Source organism: Protopterus annectens, chromosome 11.part0, assembly GCF_019279795.1.
Source record: "Protopterus annectens isolate FY-2018-M chromosome 11.part0, PAN1.0, whole genome shotgun sequence".
In the NCBI taxonomy this organism is placed as follows: Eukaryota; Metazoa; Chordata; order Ceratodontiformes; family Protopteridae; genus Protopterus; species Protopterus annectens.
The window spans coordinates 1,398,247,515-1,398,262,548 of NC_056745.1; the positions used below are offsets into that span (position 1 = coordinate 1,398,247,515).

Here is a 15,034-nt window from a genome sequence, read left to right on the forward strand (position 1 = left end):
CGTGTAATTAATGATGGGTCACCAAGAGAAAAAGCAATATAGTGACATATTAATATTATGGTGTTCATGGCTACATTATCCATAGCTGTGACATTCAATCACTTTAACAGAGATGCCACTTCTGAAATGGGGAACAGGAGTGGAAAGTACCATTTGTAGGGCTTGAGCACTCCACTGCACTCTCAAAAATGCAAGTAATTAACTTGTTTCTCTGTTGTACAGGGGTATTCTGTAAGATGAATGCCTGTTTTACCTTTCATATTTTTACTTTCTGAATGAGCGCTGCATTCTTAACAGTTCACTTAGCACTGGAACTTTCAGAATCTTACAAAAATGACACTGTTCACATAATTATTTTTTCAGTGATAAATTATTAATAAGTTCCCATTTAAATAATCTGAATCTATTTATAGTGCTGTACTGCACCATATAGTCATGGTACAGGATACACAGCAACATAAACAATTAAAAAGGAAATGTGTGTGATGACAATGTAGAATTTCAGGGCAGCAGCAGCAACAATGTGCGCTGAGTAATAAAATGCAAATACAAATAGCTTTGTTTCATTCAGATTTAATCAATGCTGCAACTCAAAAATACAATTCTGCGGGGATTCCATCCTTCTGAAACCAGCAATTGTTTTTTTTTTCTGCAGAAAACTGGCAAAATATTCCAGGGACATGCAACATTAAATAATGATCAGAATTGACAGATTACTGCTCTCTAAAGGCATATGCCCACAAGCAGAAGACAGTGCAAGGGAACAGCAAATAAGAATAAAGCATAACTAATTAAATAAATAGATAGATAAATAATGTTTGATTTTCAGGAAGCAATTGCCCATTCACAGGAAGTAATGCAAGGGAGACATCAAATGAGGAAAAAGCAAAAGACCTTCATAGTTGCTTTTCAGAAAGCAGCTGCCCATGAGCAGAGAGTAGTGCAGGAAGGACAGCAAATGCGAACAAAAGCAAAGGATCTTAATATTTTCTTAACTGACCTCATCGGCTGTTGCAAAGCCTTTCCTTCTTCGCTTGCTTAGTGCATCGTCTTCAGTTGTTTTATTTTCCTAAAATGTTTAAATTAAAGCAAAACAGAAATTTCTGTTATGCAAGGGCAGAGTACATTCTGCATCCACTGGCTCCACTTAAACAATCAAAATAAAAATGAACAGCATCAACTGCAGTGCATAAGAAAACAACATTGTTACATTTATCTCCCCTATGGTAAACCAAGCCACCTAAGTACATACTTTGCCTGTTCACTGCACACACATCACTACTTTGAGTTTAACAGAGTATTCATGTTTATCTTCACTCATACAATTTTGCAAACATTGTAAGCTACCAAAAGATAGATCCAGGGGTTACTGAGAAAAAAAAACAAAACAAAACCCCAAACGGTTGTCACACAGTGCCTCTGAATGAATTAAATGGTCCAGGAGCCAAAAATGAAGTGTGACAATCAATACAATACAAGTTACTATTCAACACAATGACACAGTTTAACAGATACAGGTTAAACAGCCATTGTTCATGTACTTTTGTCCCAATTACCCTTAGGACTTCTCCAGAACTAAAAGTAACCTCATGCAAATCACTACAAGCTTATATAACCCAGAATATATCATCAGATTAAAAAACATCCAGTCAACAAAGGTAATACAAATTCCTATAGGCTGAATTAATTAATTTACGATTAAAAACTTTAATATTAAAACATGAAAACATTAACTTCACTTTTATAACCTACCATATTATTTATTATATTTAAGATAAGCAAGCTAAAAGGGGAAAAATAAAAATACAGAGTAATTTAAAAATATTTGTATTAAAAACAAACAATTTACAAATAGTGTTATGGATAGACTCCTATCTCATGTAAAGTATAAAATTAAATAATTGTTTAAAATATAAACTGTATTATATGTCAATGTCATACAAATCATACAGAACACTATGCTAATTGCTAAACTTAAAATTATCATAATACACAGGGAAGGTGAACTATATTCTGTCCATCTATATACAATTATTTTATAATATGATTACCCAACTCATTTAATAATGTTGGTCAATAAACATAATGCAGTGAATAATTTCACTGTGTGTCATAGTGTTAGTATTAATTATGTTAATAAAAATATATTCTGAATAGAAGAATATGTACAAATTACTAAACCTCTACAGTATCGCCCATTCATAATTTGGCCATCATGGCAGAACTGACATAAACGTGCTACTGATTTGAGTTTAATGGGGTATTCATGTTTATCTTAACTTGTACAATTTTTGAAAACATTCTAAGCCACAAAAATCAACCGTGAATAAACTCCATGACAGAGAAAGATGGATGCTATGTGAAACCAGGTATACAAGTGTTGAACTATTAGAATAAGCATGACCCGAAACAGTTTAAAAGGAGTGTGGCTCCTTTAAAGCCCTGAGTGTAATCTGAAGCTGGCTTCAGACTAAGAATGGTATATCAAGACAGACTTCTAGAACATGGCAAGGGTATAAATACTTTAAAAAGAAATTAACTGTAGGTCTGGAGTATTAGCAGAATGCAAAAGTCAGAAATCACTGTGTCAAAGAAGTTGGTGTTTGTGAAATATATGAGAAATTTAAATTATTTTAGTCTAAGGAAGAATGTTGTCACTGACTTAATGCATACACTTTCTTTCATTCAGCCTGTATGTCATCCGCAAGTTTCAGGAAGAGTGTGGGTATAAACATGAAGGACTAAGACAATTTGGGTGTTTTCTTCCTGGATGGAAAATACTGTGCTAGAAGAAACTAGAATTTGCATGGAGGACTGACTCAAGTAGGAACTATGTTATTTTCGGTTTTAGGATGAAATGAAGTAGCTGTATTTATGTTTGCAAGGCTCTTTAGTTTGGGCTAAATAAAAATTACTACTTAATTTAAAAATCTATGGATAAATGTCAGTTGTAATGATTACAGTAAGAAGGAAGTAGACAAAATAGGCCTAATAATAGCAACTTTGACACAATTGATACAGCCTACACAGTAGTCCAGGAATGGCTCCTTATACATTTAAAAGTTTACGGAATATAAACTCTATAGGAAAGTAACTGCCAGCTACATAGGCCCATGTTTTTCTTCAGTGTAGCTGCTTAAGTGTCATATAAAGTGTGCAGCTGCTCTGATAATCTTACCAAGATAAGTTGTTTACACTGATTGTTTTTTATTGTGTCTCATGGCTCCAGCCTGTGTTGGCCCACTCCCTTTGTCCTTGTTACACTCAGGCTCATTTTTCTACCCAACCCTACCCCCAATCTCATCCACACCATCCTTCCCTAAATTTATTCTGCACATGCACCTCCTTCATTCTTAACAAACACTCCAATTTGCTAATCCACAAACTCCCAATATCCAAACAGATCAGTTTCTAGTACAATACCTTCTTGTACTCCTCCCAGTTGTTACATACTAGTTTGGTGCATCTCTCCATTCTACACCTTCCACAGGATAAACATACATCATCTCTTCAGAATCCATCTCCTTCATTGTTTTGTCCTGTAGTGCACTCCTTAAAACAATGATCTGATTTATATTAACCCTTATTTTCCACTACCATGTTCTCTGTTCATTTTTCTACCTATTATAACTAAAAGGAGCAAACCATCCTGTTACCTATATTCTTAACCAAACCTTATACTATAATATACTATAGTATCCTCCTCTCTCTCAACTTTTCCTAACTACTAAACCTAAAATAACAAACCATTTCCTTTCCTGTATTCTTAATCTGCCCATTCGTTTGTTTATTTTGGCATTTTATTTTCAAATTCTAACTACTGTCCTACTCCTATTATTAGCACATCTCACTTTCTGTCACACCCTGCTTTATATAGACAGTACACTTCATCCACCAATTAATGGCTTTCTTTCTCAAGCATCTCTCTCAAAGCAAGCATATTCACTTCCCTGTTTGCCACAAGCGTTTCCATATCACATTTATTAACTTACACATATTTTTGCTCAAGTAACTACACCATCTTATACTGCCTAGGACATCCTCATAATGGCAAACACAGTTTTCTCATCTCTTACTAATCTATCACTCTACCCCTGTCATTGACCAGGGTCATGCACCCCTAACCATGGGTTAAGTCTTGTCTGCAATACAACCTTAAACTCTTACACTTCATTTTTCTCCCCTATCCTCTCTTTATCCTGCCAACAACTGTTCACATCATCTCAAGGGCTTCTTATACACGCATAAACTGCCAAAGTATCTGTAGCAAATTCCTGACATCAATACTTGGTTATCACTACATTCCACTGATACCTTAGTCCTAATTGAATCCTGGTTTTAACCAAACATAAAGAATTAAGACATAGTGCTTCCAGGTGACAACATTCTGAGACTAGATAGGATATATAAAAAGCTGATAACATTGCAATAATGTATCCCATCTCTACTACACTATCTGCATATCCACAAAAGCAGCCCCAACCCCTTTTAATAATGTTGAATTACTAATCACACTTCTAACAATCAACACCAGTAAAGGCATTTGCCTACATGCCCACAGCGTATAAGCTGCCCATAGTTGAAGACTCTCTACCCTGGCTATCCACCGCTAACCTAGATACTATTATTTTACGGGACCTAGATACTGACTACATATCTATTTGCTTAGACCACCTGACAAGTACTATCTATCAATACAATTTTACTTAACTTATCACTTCTCCAACTAGGTATAACAAACAGAGAATCAACACTACACTAGATCCTAACATCAAACCCAAGTAATGTAATATCCTCTGGGACCATACCAAACTCCCTAAGTGACCACCTTCTACATTATGTAGGAAGGCAAACAACACATATGACAAAAAAAAATCACTATTACAACTCTGTGAGTAATTTAAGTTCATCAGTGATACCTTCCTTGCCATCCTGAAACAGTGCAACTGGCAAAAAATGAAAATACTGTCCTTGGATGATATTGTTGCCCACTTCAATAAAACCTTTCTCATCATACTTAACCAACAAGTACCCATTAGGTACAAATGAGTAAAATTTAACCCTGTCCTATGACTATAAGAAGCTACTATAAAACTCATGCAGCTAAGAGACAAAGCCTGGAAAGTCTGGCTTAAAAACAAAATAAAATTCAACTTACAACAATTTAAACAAAAAAGAAATCAAACTAACTGACAGATCAGAACAGCTAAGAATACCAGTTTCACTACTTTTCAAAGCCCAACCTCATCCATCCAATGCAAACCACATAGATTCCATAAACAGCTAGTTCAAATCACACTTCAAAGAAATGTTTTCAAACCTCACTAGTAATTCCCTATCATCATCACTAAAAACACTCCAAACACTTAAAACCCATCACCATAACCACAGATAGTCTTCCCTCTGGATACCTCAACTGGCTGTTGAATCACTAGCTTATCCTGTCTCAGTCTTGACTAACAGGTCAATTTGAAAAGTACATATCTGAGATTTGGAAAAAAGCACTCATAAACCTACACACATGTTGTATCTCCCTTAATTTCTGCAGTTATTGCCCCATTGCCATTTTATTTCCTTTTTCAAAAGTTCTGGAAAATGTATCAAAATCCCAAACATTTTACTGACAGAAATATCCTCTCCCCAACCCAACATGGCTTTATTCTTCACCACAGCAACATCAAAGTCCTTCTGAGTTTCAGCAACCAAATCAATCTCCAGAGAGACACCAGTAATCTTGTCATCTCCCTATTTTTTGAACTGCCTAAAGCATTTGATACTGTATCCCAAAGAATACTTCTATACGGACAATCACTAATAAATCTTGATCACTCTGCCCTCAGCTAGTTTCATAGTTACCTGTCAGACACCATGTGGTTAAGTGGCTTAATGAATGCTCTTCCTTCTAACCCATGTCAGTATGGGTCCCTCAAGACTCCATACTAGGCACTTTCCTCTTTAATATTTTTTATTAATAATTTGTACACAGTCAGCAAAGAAGGCTCACTGATTCAATATGCAAATAATGCCACTCATGTTCTGCCAACATACTATACCAGCTACTAGAAAGAAAAAAAAATCCTTCAATGGTATATCTTGGCTACAAAACTCACACCTCCTTCTGAATGCAAAAAATAAATAAATAAATAAAAATAAATCACTCTGTTCACATAAAAAAGCAAGTCAAAACCACTAACAACGTATCTATCTCTTCTGCCAGCAATAGCACTGTTGAAATAGTTACCCACATTAAGTTCCTTGGAGTCCCCATAGATGAACACCTAACATTCGATCTACACATACATCAACCTATCAAAAAAAAACATCAAACGTTAGACCTCCTGTACTGAAACAAGTATTTTCTAATTGACAAAGTAAAAAAACTTAGCCTCAGCTTACCTTCTACCATCCATATTCACCAGTCTCTAACAAGGCATCCTAAGCAAAACTGAATAATTCAAGAGCAAAACAGCAAGATTCGCAACCAATCAAACATCTAAATCACATCATTGTCTAGCAATGAGCAACTCCACTGGCCTGAACTACCAAGCTTCTTCTTTACAAAGCATTTAGCTGTAGTTCACACAATCATTAACAAACCTCAAAATAACCCAGCCTTAATAAATACTGGATCTCTTTACTTTCCTACCATGCCATTATGCTCAGTGGATAGACTCTTACTCACTATAAGAATACCTGCAGCTCTTCAGGAGAATCCCTGTTCTCCTTGTACACCTCCAAGAAAAGGAATTCTATTTCCACCTCCATTAGGCAGCAAAAATGCATTTAACACAACACTTCAATAACTCCTGTCTGTGCTCCTGCACATCTGCTGGTTAGCGATACTCAGGCAAACTGCCCTTTGCCAAACCCGTTTTGCTCAACACAAACTATTCTACCTCTTTGTCTCTCACTCTCATTACCTAATACACCAAGCTGCACTACACTTGCAGACACACACCACTTCTAAGAATGTATTTTACATTTGACTCTAATCTGTTTACTCAACATCTTTCTTCTAACTCATTTCTCCCACTCTTCTTTCTCAGTAGTATATCACAACACAACAGTACACTCAATGCAAACAAAACTATGTAGAAAGCATTATACAGACAAATGACAATGCTTAATAAGCTGTTATTTAAAGCATGAAACTTAGTAAAAGATAATTATGTATATTTTTAGTTTGCTTTAGTTGCATACTCTTCCTGTCATTCAGCACTATAAATCAGTATGAAGAGATAAAATGATCCTGTTGGGATCCGTTTTACCTAAATTTGCTTGATCTCCATAGCCTCTTCTCAAAATACGTACACAACCATCTCTCTTGTGGCATCACATTCTTTTGCCACAATAATAACTACATATCACAACTGATGCACTATAAATATTAATGTTAGACAAAAAGAAGATGAACTTCTCCCATTTTTCCTTTTAGTACACAATACTTTTGTGATAAATATATGTAGAATATATATGGTTCTTAACTGGTCTGTGGCCAGTAGATACAGAGCGGAATAGCTAGGGCTCATCCAGACCAACCAGACATCTGATAATAAAGACTATGTCCCCCTTCCTGTTGTTTTTTAAAGGCAGTTATACTGTGCATGGGAAGTGTGGAGCAAATGTACTCACACACATACTAAATAATATAATAAACTGGTGATTATCCACCTCTCATTAATAGCCCCTAATTATTCTTTAACTTAATTAAATTAATTTATTTATTTACTTGTGAATTGCTTGGGTAAAATGGCCATTGTTGTACCCTTTTCTGCCACAAGGATAAAGGAAGTAAAAAAAAAAAGGCTATTCTAGGAAAACACATACAGTCAAAGAAAAAATATGCTGACTTCGCACAAATAGTAACAAGTGGCCAGAACAGAACCACATGGCTGCTGTAAAGATGATACCTCAATTACTCAGCCACAATACTAACAATTCTTCTGTTTCTACTGGCCATTCAAATATAAGTGACTAAATATTAATTCTGATGATGGTGTTCTGAAAGTATCAGCTGTTCTTATTTCTGGCAAGCAACCGTATGTAGCACTAAAAACATTATTATCCAAAGGCAAATAAAAGACTCGATGACCAGAATGTGACTACTGTATTAATGACACTCATGAAGATATTAAAATAAAATATATAATACAATATCCATCATTAAAACTCATAAAAATCACTAAAAAGCTTTTAAACATATTCACATTAAACCCAAAATAGCTGTATCTTGTGGAAAGAAAAACTTCCATAAATATTGAAATTAAAATCTTTAAAAATCAAATGTGGGAAAAGCACATTATGGATAAAAGAGTGTTGATCATTAAATGTTTGTGGCAGGGATAGGCAGCTGGTGGTGTAAATCTTTCCTGTAGATGATTGTCACAACTGAAGTTACACCTCGACCTCATGTGCAAAAATGGGGGAAAAAGGGGTTGTGGATAGATGGATGGATCACCATATCACAGTTTAAAAGTTTCAATGTTTTGAATAGGCTCAGGATCTCATAAAAGGTCATAACAAGACATTTTTCATGAAGGCAGGTCCAAAAGTCTTTGTCACCATAACAAACGTCAATCATACTTTTCAAACTTTGCAAGTTATTTACTTGTCTTATGTCTACTGGCAACATATTAATCTTCACTTAACCCTATGATGAAAAAATTTGTACCTTTCATTCCTAGTAGCTCATCTCTTACAACTAGTAAATTATTAATTCCTTGTAGCCTTGTTAGGACTTAGAAAGGAAAAACATCTGGTCCTCTCAGTTGCTTTATCATTTGAACATTTTATATATCCATATCAAATCTTCTATAATAATACTACTTTATATATAATTAGACAGGATTGAATACATTTTAGTGTTGGTTAAAGCAAAGTACAGAATATATTTGCTATAAAGTATAACAATTAATAACAATTAATGTACTTCTTGTGGATTAAATTACATATAAGAGAAAAGTGACAACTTAGGGCCATAACAACAGATAATCATATACTGCTGCTGTGTCTGGGGCTGGTACCAAATGATGATCACTTATGTGGCTTTGATATTAATCAACCGTTAGGATGATCTATGCTAGTGGAGGGTATTAATGTTTACATGGAAAGTAATGTTTGAAAAACATCTGTGGCCATGAATGTTTATATTGGGTCTTGCATAGCATTTGTTTGGGACAAAAACAGGAAAATCAAAGTATAGCAAGCATTGAAGAGATTGTTCTTATAATCACACCCTCTGTGATTTGATTCTGGAGACTTTCAATGGCCGCATGTTTTTTGAAGTTATGTTAACTTTAAAATGCAAGATGAGTTTATGTTGATCGTGCTGTCATCTTTAACTCTGATTGGAGAGGTTTATGTTACATCTTCACAAAACTGAGCAGTGTTTGTTTCCAGCAATCTCTAAAATAAAACTATTAGCGCTTTTGCAATTTTCAAAGACTGTCCACTTAAGCACTTCTGTTTTGTTGTTTTAAACTCTGTGATCTTGCCTGGAATTTGTCAGTCCTATCAGCTAATCTGAGAGACCTTCAGAATATAGAGGGATGGCTTCTGATGTAAGCATAATCTCTCAAACTCTCTGATACTATTGCCATGTGATGAGCAGCTCTGACTAACTGAGTCTATCACCTCAGACCAGAATTCCTCAAGCAGGAAAATATTCTCTGTTGCATTTATAATTGCTTAGATAATTATACAGTTTAAGTGCTATTTTTATTCTGTATTACTCTACATTTTTGCTGTTTGTTTAATAAATACTTTTCTCCCACCTCTCTCTTCTCCCTCTAATCCTCTCTTTCACCTCTCACTCATTCATTCCAGCCTATTTACCTTTAACTATACTCCCTTTACACATCCTAAATCTTTTCCTGCTATTTGATACTTCACTTTTTTTCCAACCAAGACTGCTTCTCACTTTATCCTTATCCCCTAATATCCTTCTACTGTCTTCTCCTCTCTCCATCATGCTGCTCTACCACACTACTCTACAATCTCCTCCTTTCTTAACCTCAACTCTAACTTCTTGTCAACACCATCTCCTTCCTCTTCCCTATACCTTCAATCCCTTCACCACACCATATCAAACTTACACGCACACACTATAATACCTAGCCTCTTCACCATCACCAATCTAACACTTCAAACATAACAGATACACTCATGAACATACCTCACTACAACTTCTTTGTAAATATACTAAACGTAACCTCAAACATCCTAACCCAATTAATCATTTAAACACTAACTTCAAACTTAGTGGAGACATCCACCCTAACCCAGGTCCCAAGAAAAATCCAATGGAACCAAACACATTTCCCCATACAAATACTAGCATCAATAACACTCCCACCCCCAATAAATCAAACATCTTTCTTCTAAACATGAACCTCAGGAGTCTACCAAATAAAATATACAAATTTCAAACAACTCTCTCACTCTACGCTGCTGACATAGCAGTTCTGACTGAAACCTGGCTAAAGCCCAACATAAGGGATAATGAAATACTAACTCAAGGCTACAACATCCATAGTATGGATAGACTAAACAAACGGGGTGAAGGCATAGCTATCACCTATAAAAATACACTCAACTTTCGACTACTTAAACCTAACTCTCCAAAATTCAGTAACACAGATATGCTATTTACCAAACTTGTAATAAACTCTAAAAAACTTATAATCATAGTAGCTATCTATATCCTACCTGGAAACAACCCTGCCATAACTGAGGACTTCGTCCATTGGACATCCCTAACATTCTCCCAAGAAACCATAGTTATGGGTGACTTTAACATAGACTGGATTTCCTGTTCTGTTGATAACACATCAAATTTCATGCACCTATATGGATTTCCCCAGCTTATACAATCACCAACTCGAGTGGACAAAACAACAAATAGACATTCAATACTAGACTGGATATTAACCAACAAACCATCACACACCTTCCACTCAGGGGGTGCCTCCCAGATAGTATCAGTGACCAGTTACCCAACTACCTGGTTAGAGAATGCCAACCATCACCAAAAACACTACATTCAGACAGATATGCAACAAAAAAACACTTCTCACTCTTTTCTACATTACAACAATGTGACTGGTCCTCACTATTATCACTCTCACTGGACGCTAATATATCGCACTTCCATAACACATTTCTAGATATCCAAAATAGCTCAGTACCTCCTAGAACCATTAGAATCAAGACAAACTATGCTCCTTGGCTGACAAAAGAAACTAAATTATTACTCAAAACTAGAGACAGAGCCTTGGCTCAATGCCAGTCTGAGAAAACCCAAACCTCTCTTGATTTGTATTGTCATCTGAGAAACAAAGCCAGGAAACAGGTCAAAAATGAAAAAAAAAATCCTACTTCATTACAACCTAACATAAGTACCAACAGAATCCCCAAAAATTCTGAGCCTCTAAATCAACTGTTAAAACCAGGTCAACCCAAAACCCCAACTCCTAACCATACAAATTCTTTAGACAGCATAGCCATACAATTTAACACCTATTTTACAAATTGTATACTAACCCTAAACCAAACCAACAATACTCCTCTAACCATTCCCACTTATTCTGATAATTCTTTCCACACCCTTTCCCTCAAAACTGTAAAAAACAGCAACATAAAAAAACTACTCAATAAACTTAGGCCTACTACTCTCACTGCTGAAAATCTCCCTTCTGAATATCCCAAGCTAGCTGCTGACACAATATCTCACCCAATTACTATCTTAATCAATTGCTTCATAACAGAACAGTGCATTCCCAAGATTTGGACAATTTCCTACATCATCTCATTACATAAAGGCAGTACCTCTACAGACATCTCCAATTGCAAGCCTACTGCCATCTTATCTCTATCTAAAATTCTACAGAAATCTATCCATTCCCAACTCATGCCTTAGTTAACATCCAATAACCTTCTAGCTAATTCCCAACACTGCTTTAGACCTAACCACAATACCACTACTGCTCTCTTAAGCTTCACAAACTCTATCAACCATTTCAGAAACAATGGCCATCTAGTCTCCTCCATTTTCCTTGACATGTCCAAAGCATTTGATACAGTTTCTCATCAGAAACTCCTCAATGAACTTTCATCTCTTAAACTAAGCCACTCTGCCCTTACATGGTTCCACAATTACTTATCTCGCCATCAGCAGGCTGTAAAATGGCAACATAAACTCTCTTGTCTACTTCCTATCCCATTAGGTGTCCCACAAAGATCCATTCTAGGTCCTCTCTTATTTTCTGTCTTCACCAACAAGATTCACACTGCCACCCATCATGACACTACCGCACAATATGCTGATGGCTCCACACTCATATGCACATCTCCCTCTCTTTCTAAACTCCAAGAAATAACCCAAAAATCCTTTACAAAGGTAGAATCTTGGCTCTCTGATGCTCAATTAATCCCCAATCCCAATACAACTAAATTTATGATTTTTCTCACACAACAAACAAACAGACCTCCTGTTCCCCTGCATTATACACTCTTCTAATAACACAAAAATAAAACCTGTTTCTCACACTAAGCTTCTTGGTGCTACAATTGATAACAAAGTGAGATTTGACAAACACATTTCCCCAACTATAAAACAAGTTCACATTAAATTAGGCTCTCTCTACAGAGTCAAACCCTTCTTCACCAACTCCACAAGACAACCTATTGCCAGGACACAACTAATCTCTACTCTTCTTTATGTCTTACCCTTTCTCATCAATTTGTACAAAACAGACATGACAAAACTAGATGCGTGCTACAACAAAATTGCAAGATTCGCCACCAACTCTCCTCATAGATCCCATCACTGTACTACCCTATACCAAATAAACTGGCTTGAGCTCCCCAATTACCTCACATACACCCAACTCATTATGGCCCATGGAGTACTTTATCTCCTGCACTCCACAACTTACTTCAACCCCAATATAACAAAGGACTACTTAAATCTTCTGACAAATTCCTCTTACAAGTCTCAAATGCTAACAACTTTTCTGGTGATTCTCTTTACTCCAATCACATTGCCAGAACATGGAACTCAATCCCTAAAACATACTTACCACACCAAATCACCTACAGTTCAAATTACTCTTCAAATCTCACCTATATAATTCTTGGCTCTGCTCCTGCCTCACACCTGGCTGATCCCCCACCCCTGCCAGTTTTATAGGCTTTCCTTCACTACTTCTCATTGTTGAACCTTACTCACTCATCCTGAAAGGAGTCTCTTTTTCTTTCTAATTTTCCCTCCTATGCTCTCTCTCTCTCTAGATCAGTCATCTAATTCCTCTGTGTCTTATCCTTTCTTTTCTTTCTTTCTGTACTTCTCTACATTTTACTCTAAGTTTACTTCTCTCTTAGTCATACCTATCTAAACTAAGAAAAATATCTACTTCCCACCATTTTTCTCTTGTATAGTCAACTGTTCTGACTATTCTTGAATATCTCTATTTATATCCTGTAATCCTTTCATGTACCACTATTATATGAGTTTACGTATTGTATTATTTGTTATTTGTACCAATTTTTATTCTTTTTGGGGCTTTTCACACCGGCCCTCCACTGAAAACAGCAACTGCCTAGTCGGACTTTCCCGGTCAACTAACATTAAATAAACAAACAAATAAATAATAAAAATGATCATGTGCAAAATACAGATTTAATCTATTTAATTTGTCTTCATATATAAGGTCCCCAACTGATCTGATCTGTATGACAGACAACCTTTGAACTCTTTCCATCTTTGTGATAGTATTTGAATCATATTAACAAAAGCCTACTCCATATGCAGTAACTGGTGCTATAATACTCATATATGTGTATAGGTAAGTGCACTTCCTTACTTTTTGAGGAGAAAGATTGAAAAGTCATTATCTTGATACAAAAACTTTTCTTATCCACATTGCAGACCTGTCTGTTAAACCCAGATAATAACTAATTATAATTCCTAAATCCATAAAATTTGTAGACATCAGAACAATATCATTCAGCTTATATGGGTGCCTGTTAACATTCCCACATGCATAACCCTACATTTCCTGCAGTTCATGGTAGGTTTATTATCTATGCCCCATCTGTGCAGTCTGTCAACAAATTCTTGTAGATGGTCTTAATCCTCTATGTTACCATACTTGTTATTTTTAGCATCACTGGCAGGTATTTCATGTAGGCATTGTGGACATAAAGATATGAAAGAGAAATGCTCTGAACACTGATTAACTACCTCCCATACTAACTTTAGCGGAAGTAATAGAATTGTGAGGTAACAAGTCAAATGCTTTAGTCAAGACTAAAATATATTGAGAGGAATAGATGCATCATTTACAAGAGACACATCATTTGTAAGAGCCACATTAGTGCAGAATGATATTAAATAAATCCAAGGTATCTCAACAGAAATTTTCGGGACCAACCTGGGTTACAACAAGGGAATAAGAAGAGTTGGCAGGATTAATAGCGTGGTGCCAGATATAATTCCCGAACCAACAAACGGGGAAATGGACATAATAAAATGGAACTTTCTAATAATATAAATGTGAGTGGTTTTGAATATATTGTAAATTTGTCTGCATGCATTAGTGAAGAAGAAAAAAATGTTTTACATAGGGGTTTGAAATTTATCCCAACGTCTCTTCCCAGAATGTATGAGTTAAAGGGGAAGTATTTAACTTTGTTCGCAAGTTACATTTAATAGATTTCTTTGGAAGTCAAACAAAAAACTTAGATGCTTATTTGAACAATGTAAGTTTTGTAGATGCTGCAAGTAATGAAGAGAGTTTCTTTTCTTGTAATTCTGACTTAGAATGCTATGCTTATAGTAATTTTGATACTAGTGGTGTTTCTTTTAAAAGTAAATTTATGCCTCCTTTTAAGTGTGACAAAATTGAAATGTTTCATCATATGTTAAACTATGCAATAGAGCAAGAGTGCAAAAAGCTTTTTAGAAGTGAAATTCAATATAATACGACACATAAAGAATGGGTGACCTTAAAAAATGTAAGGGAAAGAAAGGAAC

At 35.6% G+C, this 15,034-nt stretch overlaps 1 protein-coding gene across 10 annotated transcripts in view; it reads right to left on the bottom strand.

Moving 5' to 3' along the window:
- The window catches only part of LOC122815864 (F-actin-monooxygenase MICAL2-like), a gene marked incomplete at its 3' end in the record, with an annotated part of 2,588,394 nt that overhangs the window by 982,444 nt on the left and 1,590,916 nt on the right, over window positions 1–15,034 (bottom strand). For 9 of the 10 annotated variants that reach the window (XM_044088691.1, XM_044088682.1, XM_044088686.1 and 6 more), the window contains 1 exon segment: window positions 1,001–1,069. In XM_044088691.1, the coding sequence (XP_043944626.1) occupies window positions 1,001–1,069 (69 nt within the window). 10 annotated transcript variants of the gene reach the window in all.